At 44.9% G+C, this 18,747-nt stretch overlaps 1 protein-coding gene across 1 annotated transcript in view; it reads left to right on the forward strand.

The window, feature by feature from the left end:
• PAH (phenylalanine hydroxylase) overlaps positions 1–18,747 on the forward strand; it is a 71,999-nt gene that overhangs the window by 11,934 nt on the left and 41,318 nt on the right. Inside the window, exon 3 of the mRNA XM_019952115.2 lies at positions 9,245–9,428. Coding sequence (XP_019807674.1) covers positions 9,245–9,428 — 184 coding nt within the window. The remainder of the gene's footprint in view (positions 1–9,244; positions 9,429–18,747) is intronic.

The following is an 18,747-nucleotide window of genomic DNA, read 5'->3' on the forward strand; positions in this document are numbered from 1 at the left end:
AGGGAAGATGGGGTGAGGAAACGATAGGTTCATTCAAATATTTGAAGGGCCATTGTAGAAGAAGAATATTAGTTATTTTTTATTACTTCAGTGGCAAAAGGGCAAAGCATAGAAATTATAGGAAGCATATTTCAAATCACCTGAAGGAAACATCTCTACTGTAGAAGGGTGCTGGAAGCCCTTGATTTCAAGCATTATTACTATCAAAACAGCTAATAAAAGGCAGGGCAGAATCAAAGCAAAAATTATGGTATAAGTAAACTTACTTTTCCTTAATAAAGACAGAAGATAAAAATCTATTCCAAGGATTCCCTGGTTGTCTAGTGGTTAGGATTTTGGGCTTTCACTGCCTTGGCCCAGGTTCAATCCCTGGTGGGGGAACTGAGATCCCGCAAGCTACACAGCATGGCCAAGATAAAAAAAAAAATACATTCCAGCTCCTCCAAGATTGGCAATGGAGGAGAAACATTCCATATGGGAGAATCACCTGCTCCCTGTGAGTCCCTTGCTAAGTACTCCTGCAGTCACCTCCATGCTTAATGAGCACTGCCGTCTTTTCCTTAGATGATTAACACCAAAGTCATCATCCCATTAAGGGATGATGTTGCCTGCCATTGGGCTTGTGGTCTACTAGACTTCAGCTAGTAGCAACATCAGAATGCAACACAATAGCCTTGATTATTATAATGAAGATACAGATGTATAGTGTTTACATGTATTGGGTGGGTGGTAGGGACAGTGAAGCAGATGGTTTAGTGATTTGGGGCCAAACGATGAGAAACATACCCACCCCTCTATCTGCCAACCCACAAACATCCCACTGTCCTCAGCAGATTCATCTCTCAATTCTCTGCATTTTCCGTACCTCTCTATATTTTTAGCCTCTACGTGCTCACATCCCACGCCTTCTTAGAACAGGAGTCTCCTGAGAGCCTTTACTGCGAGTGGCTTAGTAATGGGCTATAAAATTAGAAGCAGGCTCCTGGGGGAAGTTGCAAAGAAGAGGTCTCCCTTCCTCTGCCAGCACTCCGCTAATCGTTTTACCGTGAATTCGCCAGGGGAGGGAACAAGCAAACAGGCAGATATACAGAGATCTAAAGTATCAATACATGGGTGTGTTCGGTTGTCATCATTTAATTGATGGAGACACACCGGTTCAGACTAAGCAAGCTGCCCAAGACTAGACACTTAGAGGTAAAAACTGCTTCCAAGTTCACCTTCCATTTTCGTGGTAGATTGGTCGTTTGAAAACAAATCTATATATTTGTTTATAGTCTAAATGTGACATATACAGTCTATGTTTGTCGCATTCACTTTCTATGTGTGACCTCTGCCCAGATGACGCACGCCTTCCCCTCATCTGATAGTCAATGAGCTCTTATTTTCTCATTTATGCATTCAATTAACGTACTTTGAATATCGGCTGGGTTTTGTTTGTTTGTTTATTTGTTTGTTTTTATTGGAGTATAGCTGCTTTACAATGTTGTGTTTCCACTGTACAGCAAAGGGAATCAGCTATGCATATACATATAATCCCCTCTTTTTTGGATTTCCTTCCCACTTAGGTCAGCACAGAGCATCGAGTAGAGTTCCCTGTGCTATACAGTAGGTTCTCATTAGTTATCTCTTTTATACATAGTATCAATAGTATATATATGTCAGTCCCAATCTCCCAATTCATCCTACCCCTGTTTCCCCCCTGGGTGGCCATACATTTGTTCTCAACATCCTTGTCTCTATCTCTGCTTTGCAAATAAGATCATCTATACCATTTTTCTAGGTTCCACACATATGCGTAAATATACAGTATTTGTCTTCCTCTTTCTGACTTACTTCACTCTGTATGACAGTCTCTAGGTATCGGCTGTTGTCAGACCGTATATTGGTGCTGAGGAGACTGCGAAGAGCCAGGCAGTCAGTCTCTACCCCTTTAGAACGTGGAGGAGCTCAAGTTTCCATGAGCTTTCCTAACCCAGGCTTAGGGCAAAATTGGCCCGGGGAGGTTTCTTGCAGATACAATGTTTAAGCTGAAACCTAGAGGGTTGGCTACGGGAGAGGAAGGGGGGACGTACATTCCAGAATGAAGAAACAGATGAGTTGAGAGAATAAACAAGTGGCCAGGTCACAGAATCCTCAAATCCCCTTACCATCTACCAACCTCAGTGTTCCTGGAGATAGAGGTGGGATCGCAGAGGGGACATTCGGTCAGATACAAGATGTTTATTACTTTAAAGTTTGGACTTTAAGGTCCTGCCTGTGACCCCTGGGTCTGGTGAGCAGGACAGAATCAAGAGTGAATCACAAGGGTTGCTTTTGCCCCTTTGGCCTCAGGTCCAGAGCAGTTATGGCAGTAAAATATTTACAGGGAACATTCCATCTTTAATCAAAATAAGAAGAGCCTTGAGTTCCACTGGGGGGAAGAAAGTTTTTATAACCCAGATGACTTTTTCATCTTATTTAACCCCCCAAATATAGATAATGATATAAAGAACGCCCATGTAACTCACTCCCTGCTTAAGAAATACATCATTACAGAAATGACTACAGTCCCTGGGTATCTCTTCCCCATGCACGTCCCTCCTCAGAGGTAGCTGTTAATCTGAATTTGACACATACTATTCCCATGCATCTTTTTTTTTTTTCCGGTACGCGGGCCTCTCACTGTTGTGGCCCCTACCGTTGTGGAGCACAGGCCCTGGACGCGCTGGCTCAGCGGCCATGGCTCACGGGCCAAGCCACTCCGCGGCATGCGGGATCTTCCCAGACCGGGGCACGAACCCGTGTCCCCTGCATCGGCAGGCGGACTCTCGACCACTGCGCCACCAGGGAAGCCCCCCATGCATCTTTTTAGACTTTGTGATACAGAGATATCCATTAAGATATACGGCATGGTTTGGCAAGTTTTGTTTTATTTTTTTGAGGTATAGTTGATTTACAATGTGTTAATTTCTGGTGTACAGCAAAGTGATTCATTTATATATATAAAAGAATATACAAATGAATAAATATATAAAAATATATATATATTTCTTATTCTTTTCCATTATGGTTTATCACAGGATATTGTATATAGTTCCCTGTGCTATACAGTAGGACCTTGTTGTTTATCCTGCAAGCTTTTAATCTTCATAAAATTGGAATCATACTGTAACCATCCCTCTGCAGTTTTCTTTTTGGGGAGAAGGTGGGGAACATTGTTTTGATATTTGCACATATATTCTTGCTCATTTTCCCATATCTTCCATCGTGTGACCGTATTTCCTGTTGGTGGACATATAGCCTCCTCCCATTATTTGTCCATGCAAATGATGCTACCCTAAACATTTTGTGTAGGTTTGATGATCTAGCTATTGAATAGAAGAACCTCAAATGGAAAACTGGCACTGTTTTCAGCTGCTGACCTGTTCAAAGCTGGGCATATTTGAGAAACAGCAACACGGAGCTGACTTTCTAAACTTTCATCATGAGGTTAGATCCCACGCCGTGGAAATGTAGACAGAGTGCTGTGGTCCATTGATGGTACATGACTTGTGGTTGCGCATCAGTAGCCTGGACTGAAACAGGCCACAGGGCCATTTTGATTTTCTCTCTCCAGTGGCAAGAAAAGGGAGAAAGGGGAACTTGGGACAAAAAAGCTCATGTCTCTAAAGCCTTGAAAAGAGCCCGGATTAAGCTGCTAGCCCGGCTCTTCCCCAGGAAGGGGTTCCCTCCGAGTTGGACACAATCCCGACCACATGGAAGGGAGGGTGGGGGAAGAAATAACCTAACAAAGAGGGACAAGACTGAGGGAAGAAAAGACCAAGAGATTACAACAGAGACCCTTCCAGGAGAAGCAAGAGTGGGATCCCAAAAGATGGTCTCCAGGGCGTGAATCCTTCTGGAAGTTCAGCTGGAACCTGCCCAAGAACTCTCCTCCACGGTAGAGTGGGAGATGATCTTGAGCTCCCTCTAGAATTTAATTGTGCTTCTTCTGCTTTCCTGTTCAGCCCAGTGGGTTTAATTTTCAGACTCCTGGTCAGCTAGGGCTGTTGCTGGCCCTCTCGTGAGCAGAGATCAGTAAAAATATACAGGAAGCCCTGCCTGTACTTCCGTGAGACTTATCTTTGTAGTTACCATTTCTCACCCCAAATGTTGACGTAGTCCCCACACTGTTTCTGCCTTTGTCCCACAACAGTCCGTTCTTCTTCTTCTTCTTCTTCTTTTTTTTTTTTTTTGACTGTGCCATGCGGCTTCTGGGATCTTAGTTCTCTGACCAGGGATCGAACCCATGACCCCTGCAGTGGAAGCGCAGAGTCCTAACCACTGGACCGCCAGGGAAGTCCCCAGTCTATTCTTAAAATAGCTGCCAGACTGCTCCTTTGAAAACATGAGTCAAAGGATGTCTCTCTCTCTCTGCCCTATTACCTCTCATAGTTTCTTAATATTACTCCAAGTGAAAATTAAAGTTAAGATAACGGCCGATAGGTCATTCTTGGTTACTCCTCTGCCTCATGTCCTATTGCCTCCTGCCCCGTGCTCACTCTGCCCCTGTCACGCTGGCCTCGTTGATAGTCCTCAGTCATATTGCACAATGTCTGACCCCAGGACCGTTGCACCTGCTGTTCCCTCATGTCCTACTCCCTCATTGACCTCAGGTCTATGCTTACATGTCACCTGTTTATTGTTTGAGGACTTCCTGACCCCATTGTTTAAATGGCACTTGCATTGAACCCCTGGAATATTCTGTCCCTCTTTCCTGCTTATTTCTGTCTGTTCCGTCTGAAGGCAGTATATTTTATTTATTTATCATAGTCATTGTTTGTCTCTTCCTTCAAGAATGTAAGCTCCAGGAGGGCGGGGATTTTTCCTGCTTTTTTGTTTTTGTTTTGTTTGTTTTTCTTTTTCTTTGTTTTTACCACGCCATGCGTCATGTGGGATCTTAGTTCCCCGACCAGGGATCGAACTCTCACCCCCTGCATTGGGAGCATGGAGTCTTAACCACTGGGCCACCAGGGAAGTCCCCGGGTTTTTCTGGGTTTGTTCGCTGTTGTAGCCCAGCACCTAGGACAGTGTTTGGCACAAGGAAGGTGTTGGATCGGCTGAGTTATGAAAACCTCCTGTCCGTTTGCTTGAGACCAATGACGTGGGACATCGTTTGTGACTGTCTTTGATGTTGCCCCCAGAAAGCTCTGAAACAGGCCAGGACATAACTTCATTTGCACTTATGCCAAGGCAACAGCATGTAGGGGGTCCAAGAAGCTCCCCCTTTCCCGTCTAGTCTCATCTAACAATATGCTCAGCACTTCCTTCTCCTTTCTAAAACATGCTCTCAGGGAAAAAGCTGAGAAAAGTTTAAGGTAAAGCAAATATGAAAGGGTAAAATGACTCATCAGCTTAATGTGTTTCAATTCCCAGGGAAATGTGTCTCTATACCAGGTTGAGAAAGGTAGTGTATAATGAGTTCTTACTGAGTATCTGTGAGCGAAGCCACAATTGTGCTAGGTAGTTTCCCTCTTTTTAATTCCTATTAAGCTGCCACGTAATATTATGATTTTTATTTTAAACACAGACAAACAAAAGTTGAGAATGGCCAACTAATGTATCCAAAGGTAGTGAGTAGCAGAACAGAATTTGAACTCAGATTAGTTCCAAAGCTCACATGCTTTTCGCTGTACCATTCTTCTTTCCTCGAGGAATGAAACGGAGGAGGAGAGGAAGGGGCCCTAAGCTGGAGGTCAAGAAAAGGTCCAGAAGCATGAATCTGTTTTCCACAATTCGTCATATTCATTCTGTGTATCTATAGCTTTATCCACTTGTGACGAATCCCCTTTTAGAAAGATTTCCTCATGGATGGGAGCAGAAGCGGGTTTCTGGTCAATCCTTGTTCAAATAGACTGTTCATTCTACTTTACTTTTCTCTGGTCCCCACACTGTCTGTTCAAGAGTCCTGAGTAATCAAGTTGTTACTCAGCCATCTTGTACACAGAAATTAAGTACTGGACAAATTGTGAAATTGTCTTTGGAATGTCTAACTCTAAACCTTTCTTGCCTCTGCTAAGATGTCCACGTGTATTAACACAAAGAATTCTTTCTTTATCCCTCCCCCAAGATGTGGTGAGTGTGTAGGGGTCAATTTTTAACCTGCATAGAGCCCTTGTTTAAAAATAAAAATTCATTTACTAAAAGGTAACTAAGATCATAATCAGGTTTGGAGGTTGATTTCTAAAGCCTCCTTAGCAACCAGAGTTATTGGTATCTATCTAAGGATCCACGCTATTAAACTGGAAAAACTCCACTAAGGAAATTGCATGCCAAGCTAGAGAGTTAATTGTTAACAAATTGATTCAAATGGGAACGAAGTCGTTTAAAAAATTTGGCTGGATATTCTTAGCCAGAAATTTCACTCACATTTAAAAGATAGAATTTAATTTTCATTATATGCGTAATATTATAAGACATTTGGCAAATAACTAAAAGATACACATAATCTCGTCATAACTCATCATGATGCATTTCATTCTAGCCTTTTTTTCCTTGACCTGGGCATAATTTTTTAAAACATATTTTAATGATCACATATCTATATCCATCGTATTTTCCCAAGTGGCTGTCATTATAACCATTTAAGAGACAAAGTTAAATTTTCATTGTAAAAGTAATAAATGTTGTTTTTAGAAAAGTTGAGCTGTGATAAAAAAGAAAACAGAAAGGAGACAAAAATCACCCCTAGGCCCATCATCTAGAGACTTGGAGTGCTTACTGGTGCTGTATTTTATGCATGTTGTTGTTGGTTCCTTTCTAATAGTTGCATAATCTCCACTGAATGATTACACTGCAGTCCACCTAACCATTCCCCTATTATGGGAATTTAGTCAGCTTACAAATTTAAGTAAAAGTTTTTTCCCATAAGTTAGGTCTCCAGAATTATAAAGACTGAGTCACGGGGCACACATTGTCTTATGGCTGTTCCCAAAGTGCGCGTCTTCTCTCCGGAAGTGCTGTCACATCGGGAGCGGTGGGGTATGGGTGGGGAACATTATCAGCTGTAGTCTGCCTGCCAGCCTGTTTTTCACTCTGCATCCTTTCTCACCTCCTACGCCACCCGCCCTCCCACACTGTCTCGCAGATAACCATGCCGAAGGTGTGTGCACTCCTGGCTCTTGGCTTTGCTGTTTTCCCTGCTCTACACAAGGCAGAAATTGGTTATCTCTTCGTTTGAAGTTTCAACTTAGGTAAACAGCGGGCGGAGCGTAACCATTCTCTATCATCGTGAGCCAAGAAGGATGACACTGCTCTTGGCTGCGTTTAGGAGGTCACCTCTGTTTGCATAAAAAGCTTTGGAGCAACCGCTATCTCTCTGGCCTTCTCTCCTCCACATACTCTCTCTCTAGTCGGGACGCCCACATTGGGTTACCTGGTCAGGGGGTGTGTTCTCTGCAGCTGGTGCCCATAAATAATAGCTCCATCAGGTACCCCTGGAAATCATGAGGAAGAAAGAGCAGGAAGGGTGCCTGCGTAGGAATGCTTTTTACTGTGTTTACTATACCCAGAGGTTTCATTTGGGGGGGGGGGGTTGGCATAATAGCAATAGCAATGATAAAAGCTGCTATTTGAGGGATGCTCACCGTTACCTCTGGCAGGAAAGGCTGTGTGGTTAGAAGACCAATGTCTGAGATTAGAGGAAAAGGGCCTCCCTCTCCGGCCACGTTTAACAAAGCACCTTTATCTCTGATTTCATTTTTTACATGTTCCTTAACCTCTTCAGAGGTTTGTTGGGAAGGTCACAGAAAATAATTCTAAACTGTAAAGTGATATTCAAATGCAAAAAGGTATTGTTATTGTAATTACCCCTGTGCCACTAACCATCAAGAAAAAAGATACGCTTCTTGAACTACAGGTCGATGAATTTCATTTCTTTGAAATTATAGAGTTATTCAAGTTAAACATTTTTTTCTGGGTACATTTTATCCATTTCAATGTTTGGGGCAACCCCCCCTTTTTTTATTTTAATAAAGTAAAGAGGCTTGGTTTTCTTCACAAAGAACCGTACTGTCAATGAAGTCAGACTTTTGAATAAGTAGCAGATGAGTACCACACATTCAAATTTGAGGACCAATTTAAGTAAATAGTTCTTCTTAAATGACAAACCCCATAATAACTAAAGTACCACCAGCTAAAGACATTGACGTTGAGACATTTTATTAAGTGAGTATTATTTTTGTGGCATTTAATGAATGCCTGTACATGAGCCTTCCCTTCTCAATGAGGCCTCATGTGTCCGCTCTGTTAAATACTGTAATCTCCCTCATTCCATCCCAGGACGGCCCGTTCCCTTCATCCTGCTCTGCTTGGTATTTTTTCCTTAGCCTTTATCATTATAATCATTATAAAATAATACACAAATCGGTTATCTTTTATGTTTGTTGTTTGTCTCTTCACAACTTGAATGGAAGCTTTATAAAGGAAAATATCTTTGTCTGTTTTGTCCACTGATATATCCCAACCGCCTTGCAGAGTGATCAGTACCTAGTAGGTACTACATACACATTTGTGGCATAACTTGAATGAAAAGTAATTATATAAAAATATGAATGATATTATACTGGATAATTTTAACTGAGCATTTACTAAGTACCTGGCAATGTGTTTGTATCATCTCATCCAATGTTTCCAACAAATTTATGAAGCGGGTACCATAGTACCACCAAATTACAGGTGGAGAAACTGACGGTTAGAAATGTGAAAGTACATTTTATAAGGTCTCGTAGCCACTATAATTAAGAACTTTGATTTAAACCCAAGAAGCCTGACTCCTGTGGACTCTATTCAAGCAGAACAATGTTGCTTGTATTTATTGATTTATTTATTGAGGTACTATTACTGAGATTCTGTGAGATGTCATTCAGGAAAGGAGGTTTTCCTGTGTAAATATTTTTGGCAACCACTGACCCAATGATATCTTATGTTTGCAACTCTAAGCCCTGAGCAGATTTCCACGTGATTAAATTCTGTGGCATTTGAACTGTCTCCCCCACCTCTTGTGATTAGTTATTTGGTTTTGCAGAAGAAAAGGTAAACAACTTTTGCAGTGTTGAAGACTTTCTTCTATTCTTATATTTAAAAAACAAAAGACAAAAAAAAGAAAAAGAACTACTCTTCCTCATCTCTTCTCCTTTCGTTGTGTTTTGCTCTGGTTTTGAGTGTTTGGTCTGTGTCAATTCCAGTGACTGCCCCCTTCACATACTCCCTTACACCTGTTTTCTAGGAGAATGATATAAACCTGACCCACATTGAATCAAGACCTTCACGTTTAAAGAAAGATGAGTATGAATTTTTCACCTATCTGGATAAACGCAGCATGCCCGCTCTGGCAAACATCATCAGAATCTTGAGGCATGAAATTGGGGCCACTGTGCACGAGCTTTCCCGGGATAAGAAGAAAGACACAGGTAAGAGACAGCAATGTTGCAACACAGATGACCCTACATTCTCATCATAAAATAATGGCAAAAATAATCTCTACCGGGCTTGCCTGGTGGCGCAGTGGTTGAGAGTCCGCCTGCCGATGCAGGGGACACGGGTTCGTGCCCCGGTCCGGGAAGATCCCACATGCCGCGGAGCGGCTGGGCCCGTGAGCCATGGCCGCTGAGCCTGCGTGTCTGGAGCCTGTGCTCCGCAACGGGAGAGGCCACAACAGTGAGAGGCCCGCGTACCGCAATAATAATATAATAATAATCTCTACCCTGGAAGACCAGGATTAAGTGAGAGGATATAGGTTAGGGACTCAGACGAGTACCTGGCATATTTAGACATTTAATAAATGTTCTTTTCCCCCTTCCTCAAGATAGCTGTTTCTTATATTAGTTGTCTTCTGCTGCAATTTTCATATATTTTTCATTCGTGGATTATTTTGCTGTCAATTTCGTAATTTCTAGAGGTAGGATGATTAGGGTATCCAGGGTGCTTTCTATATAAAGATAATTTTGAGACAAATTCTTTAGTTACCTCCATTTCATCTCATAGCCTCTCCCCAAGTCCTTCTCATGACATGTCAATTCTGGAGCTGGAGCTCCTTGGCTCTGTTCTTAGGTCTTTCACTGTCTCTCTGTCTCTTCCACTAGATTACAAGCTCCTTGTGGGCAGGGAAAGTCTCTTACCTATGTTAATATCCTCAGAGTTTAGTACAGTGCTTAATACACAGCTCTCAGCAAATGCTTGTGAGTGATGGCTAAACAGAGCAGTTGTCATGACTTGTTCTGCCCCCTTATTTACTTACTGAAATTGCTACTGAGTCCAGACTTGTTCTGCTCGGGTCATGTCAGGCCAATAAATCAGGAGACCAGTTGTTAGGGCAAGGAGTAACGACTTTATTCAGAAAGCCCTCAGACTGAGATGATAGCAGACTAGTGTCTCAAAGAACCATCTTACCTTATCAAATAATTCAGACCTTCTTTGAAACTAAAAAGGCGAAAGAGTTTGTTTGTTGCAAACTTCTTGGTGCAGGAATCCTTTGTTCTTGCAGGTGTCCACACAGGTCAGGTCATGATATTCCTATAAACCTCCAACAAAACAAATACTATTCTCTGTTCTGCAACTTTTAATCTCTATATGAATGGAAAGGTGTTATACCTTTAAAGGTCAGAGCCCGAGAATGGGCTATCCTGTATATTTCAGGCTATAGGCAACATTCTTTTACAAAACGTGCAAAGCCATCATGACTAAGCACAAGCAACAGAGTACAAAGGTTAAAGTAAAAGAAACAGCTCTAATATGGAGTCAGATTTGTTCTTCCCTATTACAAAATGTAATTGATATGCCCTGGAGGGGAGTAGGGCGGTAGAGCCAAGGGATTAGGAGTATGGGCTTGGGGTTGGACAGGCTTCAGTTCAAGTCCTACTTTTTCCACTTATTGGCTTTGAGACCCTTGACAAGTCTCTTTAACTGCTCTGACCTCAGTTTTTCATAGGGCTTTTGTGAGGACTAAATGAGATCTTCCATAGTCGGTGCGTAGAACAGTGCCCAGCTGGATAAATGAGCGTATGTGATGGTTGTTAAATTGGTGAGCCATGCTAATACATTATTATTAACTAAAGGCTGTACATTAGGGATCATGCTTTGTATTGTGCAGTTCTGTTGGTTTTGGTAAATGCATAATGTCATGTATCCACCATTACACCTCATGCAGAATGGCTGCAATGCCCGAAAAGTGCCCTGTTCTCCCCCTGTTCATCCCTCCCTCCTTATCCCGTCCCCCTGGCAACCCCTCATCTTTTTGTCTCCATGATTTTGACTTTTCCAGAATGTCATGCATTATGAATATGGAATCATAGAGAATACATCCTTTTTAGGCTGTTTTATTTTTACATTCAGCAAGGTTCCTCCATGCCTTTTTGTGACTCGATAGCTCATTCTTTGTAATTACTGAATAATGTTCCATTGTATAGATGTACCACATCTTGTTTATCCATGGGTAAGGCTGTTAAACATTCATGTGCAGGTTTTTCTGTGGACGTAAGTTTTCGACTCATTTAAGTAAGTACTTAGAAGTGTGATTGCTGAGATGAACTATTTTTTTCCCATATAATCAAAAACTTTTTTCTACTGTAAAATCAAAAGCTTTTTTTCTTGCCCAAACATTGACGACTAGCTCAAGAGGATTTCAGGCTCTGTACCTGAAAATAGTATGTTAATAGACAGAAATGCTTTAAAATGAGACAAGACCCACCTCTTTGCATAGGCCATTGAAACATTTTCCAAAACACACCTCCGAGGCCATCCTAGGAGACCTCCTCTCTTCCTGCTCGTGTCCTCCTGTGGCTGTAACCAAGACAAGGAAGTCCATCCTGGGCTTCTGCCTTGGCCAAGGGTGAGCAGCGATGCACAGGGTCTCTGGTCACTGGGGGCGCGTACTTGGAATTCCTCCTCAGAATAACCCTATCTGCCTTCCTTCCTCTTCCACCTCCCAAGTGAGCTGCTGCCCTGATGACAACGGACTTCTCTTGCTTTTCCGGCCACCTGCTCCCAACAGGGGCCACAGGCCCTCAGGGCAAAGGGCCTGCTGAATCGTGGGTCAGGCTCTGCCTCTGCTCAGAGCAGGTAGAGGCCAGGCCAGCTGGGGCCCTGGGGTAGGAAATCAAAGCATCTGACAGGCAGGCAGGCAGCCCCCTGGGGAGGCAGGGAGGATGCACAGAGATCAGCTGAAGGGCTGGCAGCCTGAACGGGAGGCTCCGAAATAGGATGTGGAAGAACAGTTAGGAGCCCAGACTCCGGAACCAGGATACACACTTGGTGTGACTTTGGGCAAATTACTGATCACCACAGTCTATCACTGTATCAGATGGGAGTACGAATCTCTGCCTCACAGGATTAATGAAATAACACCAGTGGAGCATTGAGAACAGCACTGAGCATGTTTAAGGGCTTAACAGAAGTTCTCTATTCTTAGCATTATCATCCTTGTTATTATAAATTATGACCTGAGCACGGGAGCCATGAAAAGCCAGCCTGTACACAGCTACGTTTTCGGAGATTCTGGGAACTAGAAAATAACCTCACAGGTCAGGCGGCCCAACAGACTCCTTAATTTTTCATCATAAAAAATGGAGGCCGTGACTTGCCTTAAGGCACAGAGTGAATTCTGTGCAGCTGTGGGCAAGCGGATGTCTAACACTGCTCTGTACCTGGCACCGTGCTTGGAGCTGGAAGGAGAGAGAGTCAGCACGGCCCGTCCCTCGTGAGCTCACAGGCTGGCAAGGATGACAGGACAGCCAGGTGAATACAGAAGAGGGGCGGGCGCTGTGATGGAGACACTGCTGGTGGAATTGGGCCTCTTCTCCACTTTTGACTCTGAGGACCCAGCAAGTGTGAAAGTGAAGAAGCCAACGTTCTGACACAGAGGCACCACGTCATCATCGTTGGGCTCGTCAGAGGTGGAACGTGGCACAGGTTTGATTCCCTGGTGGGGCTCAAAATGGCAGGGCGTTGATGTTTAACGTTGGATTGGTACTTTACCTAGTGAGGAAAAAACTGCTCAGACTAACCCTTTAAAACAACATGTGTTTCTCGACCCTTATTGCTTTGGATGGTTGTGCACTCTGTCCCATATTGGCTGCCACTCCCTGACACGGTTTCCTGACCTTCATGTCCACGTAACGGACCGGCTGATCTCCACGCAGTGATGCTGAAACAGCCCAGTTTTGCACCTGCTGAGAGACACGGGCCCTTTGGGTGTCCGGGGTTGTTTTTGTGAACTGGAATCTGGGCCCAGAAACAGACCTTTTTAGGAGAAGCAACCATCCCTTTGCAGAGTTGTTCTTTCCGTCCAGCTCCGCGGGAGGATGATTAGAAGAAGAAAGGCATCATCATAGATCCGAACCTTTGATTCTTTCACTTGACAAAATGCCCTTTCTATTGAGGGGCTCAGATCTCAGGGGCGAGTCTGACAGCAGGTTGAAGGGGAGAGATCTGAACCCCTCAAATCAATTAGGCTAAACCACTTTCCATTCTAGTTTTCAAACCGTTCAAAAGGCCGTGTGGGCGCTAGAAAATGAAAGTTTTCAGTTTCTTAATTGCTAAAGTTCCCCACCCAAAACAGCTTAAGGGAAGGCTAATTACGGTGACATGTTAAAGAAACCCCAACCTTCTAAAATGCCTCCTAGAGAAGCTGATGGGAGTTTAATAGGATTTTAATCCAGAGAGTCTTTTGAATACTTGAGGTCTATTCTCCGGCTACCCTCTCTCCTGATGACCTCAAATCCTTCTTCAACCCAACATGAAAGAGCATTAATATCTTCCATCGATCAATCTACTAATCCTTTTACATTTCCCTTTGAGTCTTCTGCATGACATTACATTGAGCGGGGGGAATGGAAAATTCCTACGTGGAGGCAGATTGCAGCCAGGAGCAGCAGATGGACAAAATGACTTGGCTAGACAGAGGTGTAGGATCATCACCTTTTGAGAAATTTATCCGTTTGGCGTTATTTTCCAAGAGCAGTTGGCCATTGAGTAGATTTCGTTCATGCTGTGGTGGTGATTGTAAGGGTCTTGCTGTGGCAACAAAGGGAGTCCAGACTGCCAGGACAACTGCGATTTTCTGTGGGGAGTAGAAAGGCTATTTATGTATTTATTCATCTCTCTATCTACTACCTATATCTAGCCTAGGGGCTTTTATGATTTTTATTTGTCTTCTTATTTGGATTAATTCCTGAAGCAATGATTTAAGTGGAGAAGACGAAGATTTAATTGTGAGACGACAAAGTAACATCATTATATTTATTCCTTCCCTCATATATGCCCCTCTCCCCTCCCAGCCCTCTTGAGTTTTTCCCTCTTCTGCTTCAACATTGCTGCCGTGAAAGGCAGTGCCACGATAAGGCTGCAGTTTCAGATCCATCGTGGGAGGAGGAAGGATAGGGTTCCTCGGAGGAGTCTGAAAAGCCCCTGGGATTTTGGGCAAAATGGCACATGTGCACCTGCATGCATATGTTTTAGGAGAGAAGATTCTCAATAGGGTCATTGTTCCCAAAGAGTTGAGACCCTGTAGAGAGAAGCTGCTTAGGGCAGGAGGGGGTCCAGATGGTCGGGGGTTTTCCGCATTTCCGTCACCTGTGCCTGCTTTTCCTCTCTCTCTCCCTCTGCTCCTCTGTTCTGTTTCCATCATCTTTCCTTTGTCCCGCTCCTCACTTCCAAACCTCCTCCCATGCATTTCACTCAGCCCCAAGTGTGCCTCAGGGCTGTAGATGCTCGTGGCCCCGGGCCTGCAGGAGACGGAGGGTTGGCATGTTTGCAAAGACACACAGGAATGATTGACAGCCTTTTCCAGTCTACCGGGCTGCTTCCTGCCTGTGTTGATGCTGCCGGAAGTCCTCTGGCAGCTGAGGATGGGACTTTCGTTTCCACTCTGCCTCATCGGGACAAGCAGACTCGCAGCTGAGAGGATAAGCCCATTGAGGGGAAGGTGGCATCAGCCCTGCAACTGGAAGCCGGTCCAGGGCTTGCGGCTTCGCAATCTGTCAGAGGCAGCTCTGTTCGCTGGCAAGGGAAGATCCCGAGTAAATGCTGTGTTTGTAGCCAGTCTGTTTGCCAGGTCGCAGGGCTTCAAGCTGAGGAAGATCATAAGGTTGTAAGCAGGCTTTCATTCTAACAGGAATTCCTTATTTGCATGCCAAATCCAAACGATTTTCCCCTTCGGTTGTCTCATGGAAGCTTTGCCACAGTCAACTCAGATAGCTAGGGCAACAGATAACATGATTCTCATTCTCAACATTAGGAAGCGAGACAGCGGTACACTTGAACCGTGGTGTGGAGTTTGGAGTCTTCGCTTTTCCAGCTCAGTTCCAGGGCTGTAGCTGTTTTGGCCAAGTTACTCGCCCTCTGTAGGCCTAGCTTTTCTCGTCTGTAAGATGAAGATATCTGTGAGCCAGTGCGGCTGTGGGGATTCTGTGATACACTTTGCATAATGTGCCTGGCATGAAGGATCCATGCAAAATGGCCAGTAAACTTGTCCCTGAGTCTTTTCTAAGGATACCCGGGAATCTTACGGTTGAGGCAAAGCCAGAATCCCCAAACTCCCGATCTTTGGTAAAGAAAGGCCACCATGATGTGCTTTTTGGATTGTGAAAATTACAAAGAATTAGACTGAGAACCCCTTTTCTGTCTGTGACAGGTGTGTTCCCTCGACTGAAGGGGTAATAAAGGAATAGGAAATGATTTTAACTGAATGTCAAGTTGCCATTCATGCTGGATTGAGGGAGTATCATAGCAAGTCAAAAAGAGCAATTAGTTTAGAGTCGAGAGGCAGGATTTGAATTCCTGTTCTATACACTGCCAGCTAGGTTTGAATCCCATCTGACTCCCTAGCAGCTGGGAGACCTCTTTACCTCTCCTTCCTCATCTGTGAAATAGACCTAAGACCCACTTGGCCACTTTCTGGGGCTCATGGGGTCTTCGTGCAAGACACTCTGCGTGTTAGGGTGTTTGATGGATTGAGCTGAACTTGCTTGAGTTGAACAGGCCCTTGATATTGTTCCTCCTTAAGCCTCAATAAGGGGCGAGCTTTATGATCTATAACCTCAGCTTAATGTCAGACTATTTGCCACCACCGGCTCCATCGGGTGGACACACTGACCAGGCTAATAACACAGAGGGAGTTGGTGGCCGTCACCCCCTCACTGGGGCCAGCCTCACCTCGCAGCCGGGGAGATAACTTCCTCTTTGGGATGATGTGAGGGGCCCTGGGAATGGCTGACTTCCTGTGAGCATGGTTTGGACGCTTGACATTATCCACTTGGCCGTGTGTTATATCGGAAACAGCCCTGGTCTAGGAAGCAGCTTCACATTCAGATTTCCTGCTTTTTCCCTCCCTCCTTCCCTTTGCCCCCCTCCCTTTTTTCCTTCTCTTCTTCCTTACCACCCTGACAACATCCGTTACCAAAAGCAGTAACCTCTTTCTTGTTTTCATCCTCTTTGAAATATTTGTAGCCTTTGACGCCGTTTTCCCCCTAGAATTCTCTTTTTCCTTAGTATTTTATGAATGACTTGGCTCTTACTTATTAAAATCCTGACGATTGGGGTTTTCTTCCTTTTTCTCCTACTATTCCTTCTCAAAAACCAGAGTCTGCTTTACCACCTTCTTCTCTTTCATTCCCATTTATGCCCTAATTCGGTTGATCATTCATTCATGCAACGCATATTTATCGAGCGTCCATTCGATGGCAGCCACACGGAGGGATGCAGTACGGAAAACAGCACACGTGGTGCCTTGACTCACATGTCTTATGGTGTAGGAGGTAGTTGCTGTTTGGCCATGTCTATGCAGGGACAGGGAAGTGGGCGTGTGTCAGGAGCATCTAGGAGATACACTGAAGTCATTCTTGGGCATGGTGGGGAGAGGGGGAGCAGGGCCAAGGAGGGGCTCCTGGAGGGGGACAGACATATGGAAAAGGCTTTAGATGCATTCTGTTTGATCCGATGGAGGTTGTCTGTAACTCCAGCTGTAAGTAGCCAGTAGTCAGATCTCAGGGCAACGTGAGCGCTCAGAAAACAGAATTCAGTATTTGGGAATATGGTGGACAACCTGCCAACAGGCACGTTTATAAGATAAGTGACATCTTAAAAAGGCTATGAGGAGGATAGCTCCAGGTTAGCTTGGTGATTGGAATAAATGCCCTTTTCTTTATTCATTATTTCCCTTGTATCTTTCACTCATTCCATCCATTTATTCATTTCCACTCCATTTCACTCTTTACTTCCTGCTAGGTTCCTTTTATTCATCTGGTTCTCATTCTCATTTTGACATGTGGACGGAGAGATCAAAGGCTTTGCCTGGGCTGTCAGTGATAAAAGTGGGCCCTGCCCTACCACGCCTCGGCTCCATCCAGGAGGCAGGGACCAGCTTGGCTCCGTCGGCCAGCGTTTGGGTCACCTGTTCTCGCCAAGACCTTCCTGAAGGGCGTTCCTTCTTCAAAAAAGAAAATAGAAGCTCCTTAAAAGAGAAAACTAACCCCCTCAGACGTCTTAATCTGTTGTGATCAGCACAGCAAAGGCTTCTCTGCCCAGCTGGAGGCCATCGGAGGCTTCAGAGGGGACATCCAGGAGCCTGGGAAGAAGGGGTGCAAAACACCCTTCTATTTTGGGCCTAGGAAGCCGAGGATTTATGGCTCTCCCTGAGACAGCCTGGAGACAGAAGTCTGGGGCAAGCCTGGGTGCCTTGTTGGCGACACCCTGGGGCTGGTGGAGGGAGGGGGTTAGATAGGACCCAGGCTGCACCTTGAACTGCTATAAATTTAATGGGCCAGTTCTGACCCGCTGGCCGGGAAGCAGGCTCCAGCCAGGCCTGGGGGCTGCGGAAGGCTTTTGCTCTGGAGCACCCCTGAGCCAGCCGCCCCTCGGCGCCCAGGCTGAGCGGTTGACCCCGACTTAATGAGACCGCGACGTGGGTGTCCAGGGCCAGCTCTCCCTCTGGCTGCTTCCCTTGCAGTCAAATCAATATTTATTAATGATCCGCACCCCGCCCCCACCCCGGATGTTTCTTTCCTCACAGAGGGCCTCTGTTGCACCAGCCTGCCCAAGCCATTCATTAACTGTGGAGCCCCGCAGCCCGCCAGCCCGTGGAGGGGCTCACAGGGGCCAGCCCACCACGGATGTATTTGCAAAGGTCATTAATGAGCTAATCTGATTTAACTTTTCAAAACAGAGGCCTGGGTCGCTGGGGTCAGTCTGGATTCCCGGCTTTGTGAGTGAAACTGGGTGGGAGGGGAAGGGCCTGTGAGTGTCACTGAAGAAGAGAAAGGAAATGTGAAGGTGTCTTTGAGGAACCGAGGACTTAGGTATTAAATAGTTACCTCCCCTAAAGCCAGGGGGGCTCGGGATGGAAGGTGGTGAGGACCCGAGGCTGTCCTAGGGATTTTCTTCAAGCCCCTCTAAATTCCTGTGTTAGTTTGTCATCTCCTTCCCCTCTCCAGGCAGGAGAACAGAAATCTAAAGTCAAGGGCCGCTCACCTGCACCTTATTCTAAACCAGCCTAGCACAGCTCAGCGCACAAGTTCAGCGCACAAGCTACAGAGTTCGGATTCCCGCCCAGCCGGTGCTGTGATCTTGAACAAGTCGTTTCATCTCTCTGAGCCTCAGTTTGCTCATCAGTAAAGCGGAAATAATCGTGTCTACCCCCCTAGGGTTACTCTGAGAATTGAAACAGACAATGGAAGTAAAGGGCTTAGCGCAGCTTCTGATGTATGGGAAGCTCACAAAAAATGTAACTTCAAAGGA

Source organism: Tursiops truncatus, chromosome 11, assembly GCF_011762595.2.
Source record: "Tursiops truncatus isolate mTurTru1 chromosome 11, mTurTru1.mat.Y, whole genome shotgun sequence".
NCBI classification, from domain to species: Eukaryota; Metazoa; Chordata; class Mammalia; order Artiodactyla; family Delphinidae; genus Tursiops; species Tursiops truncatus.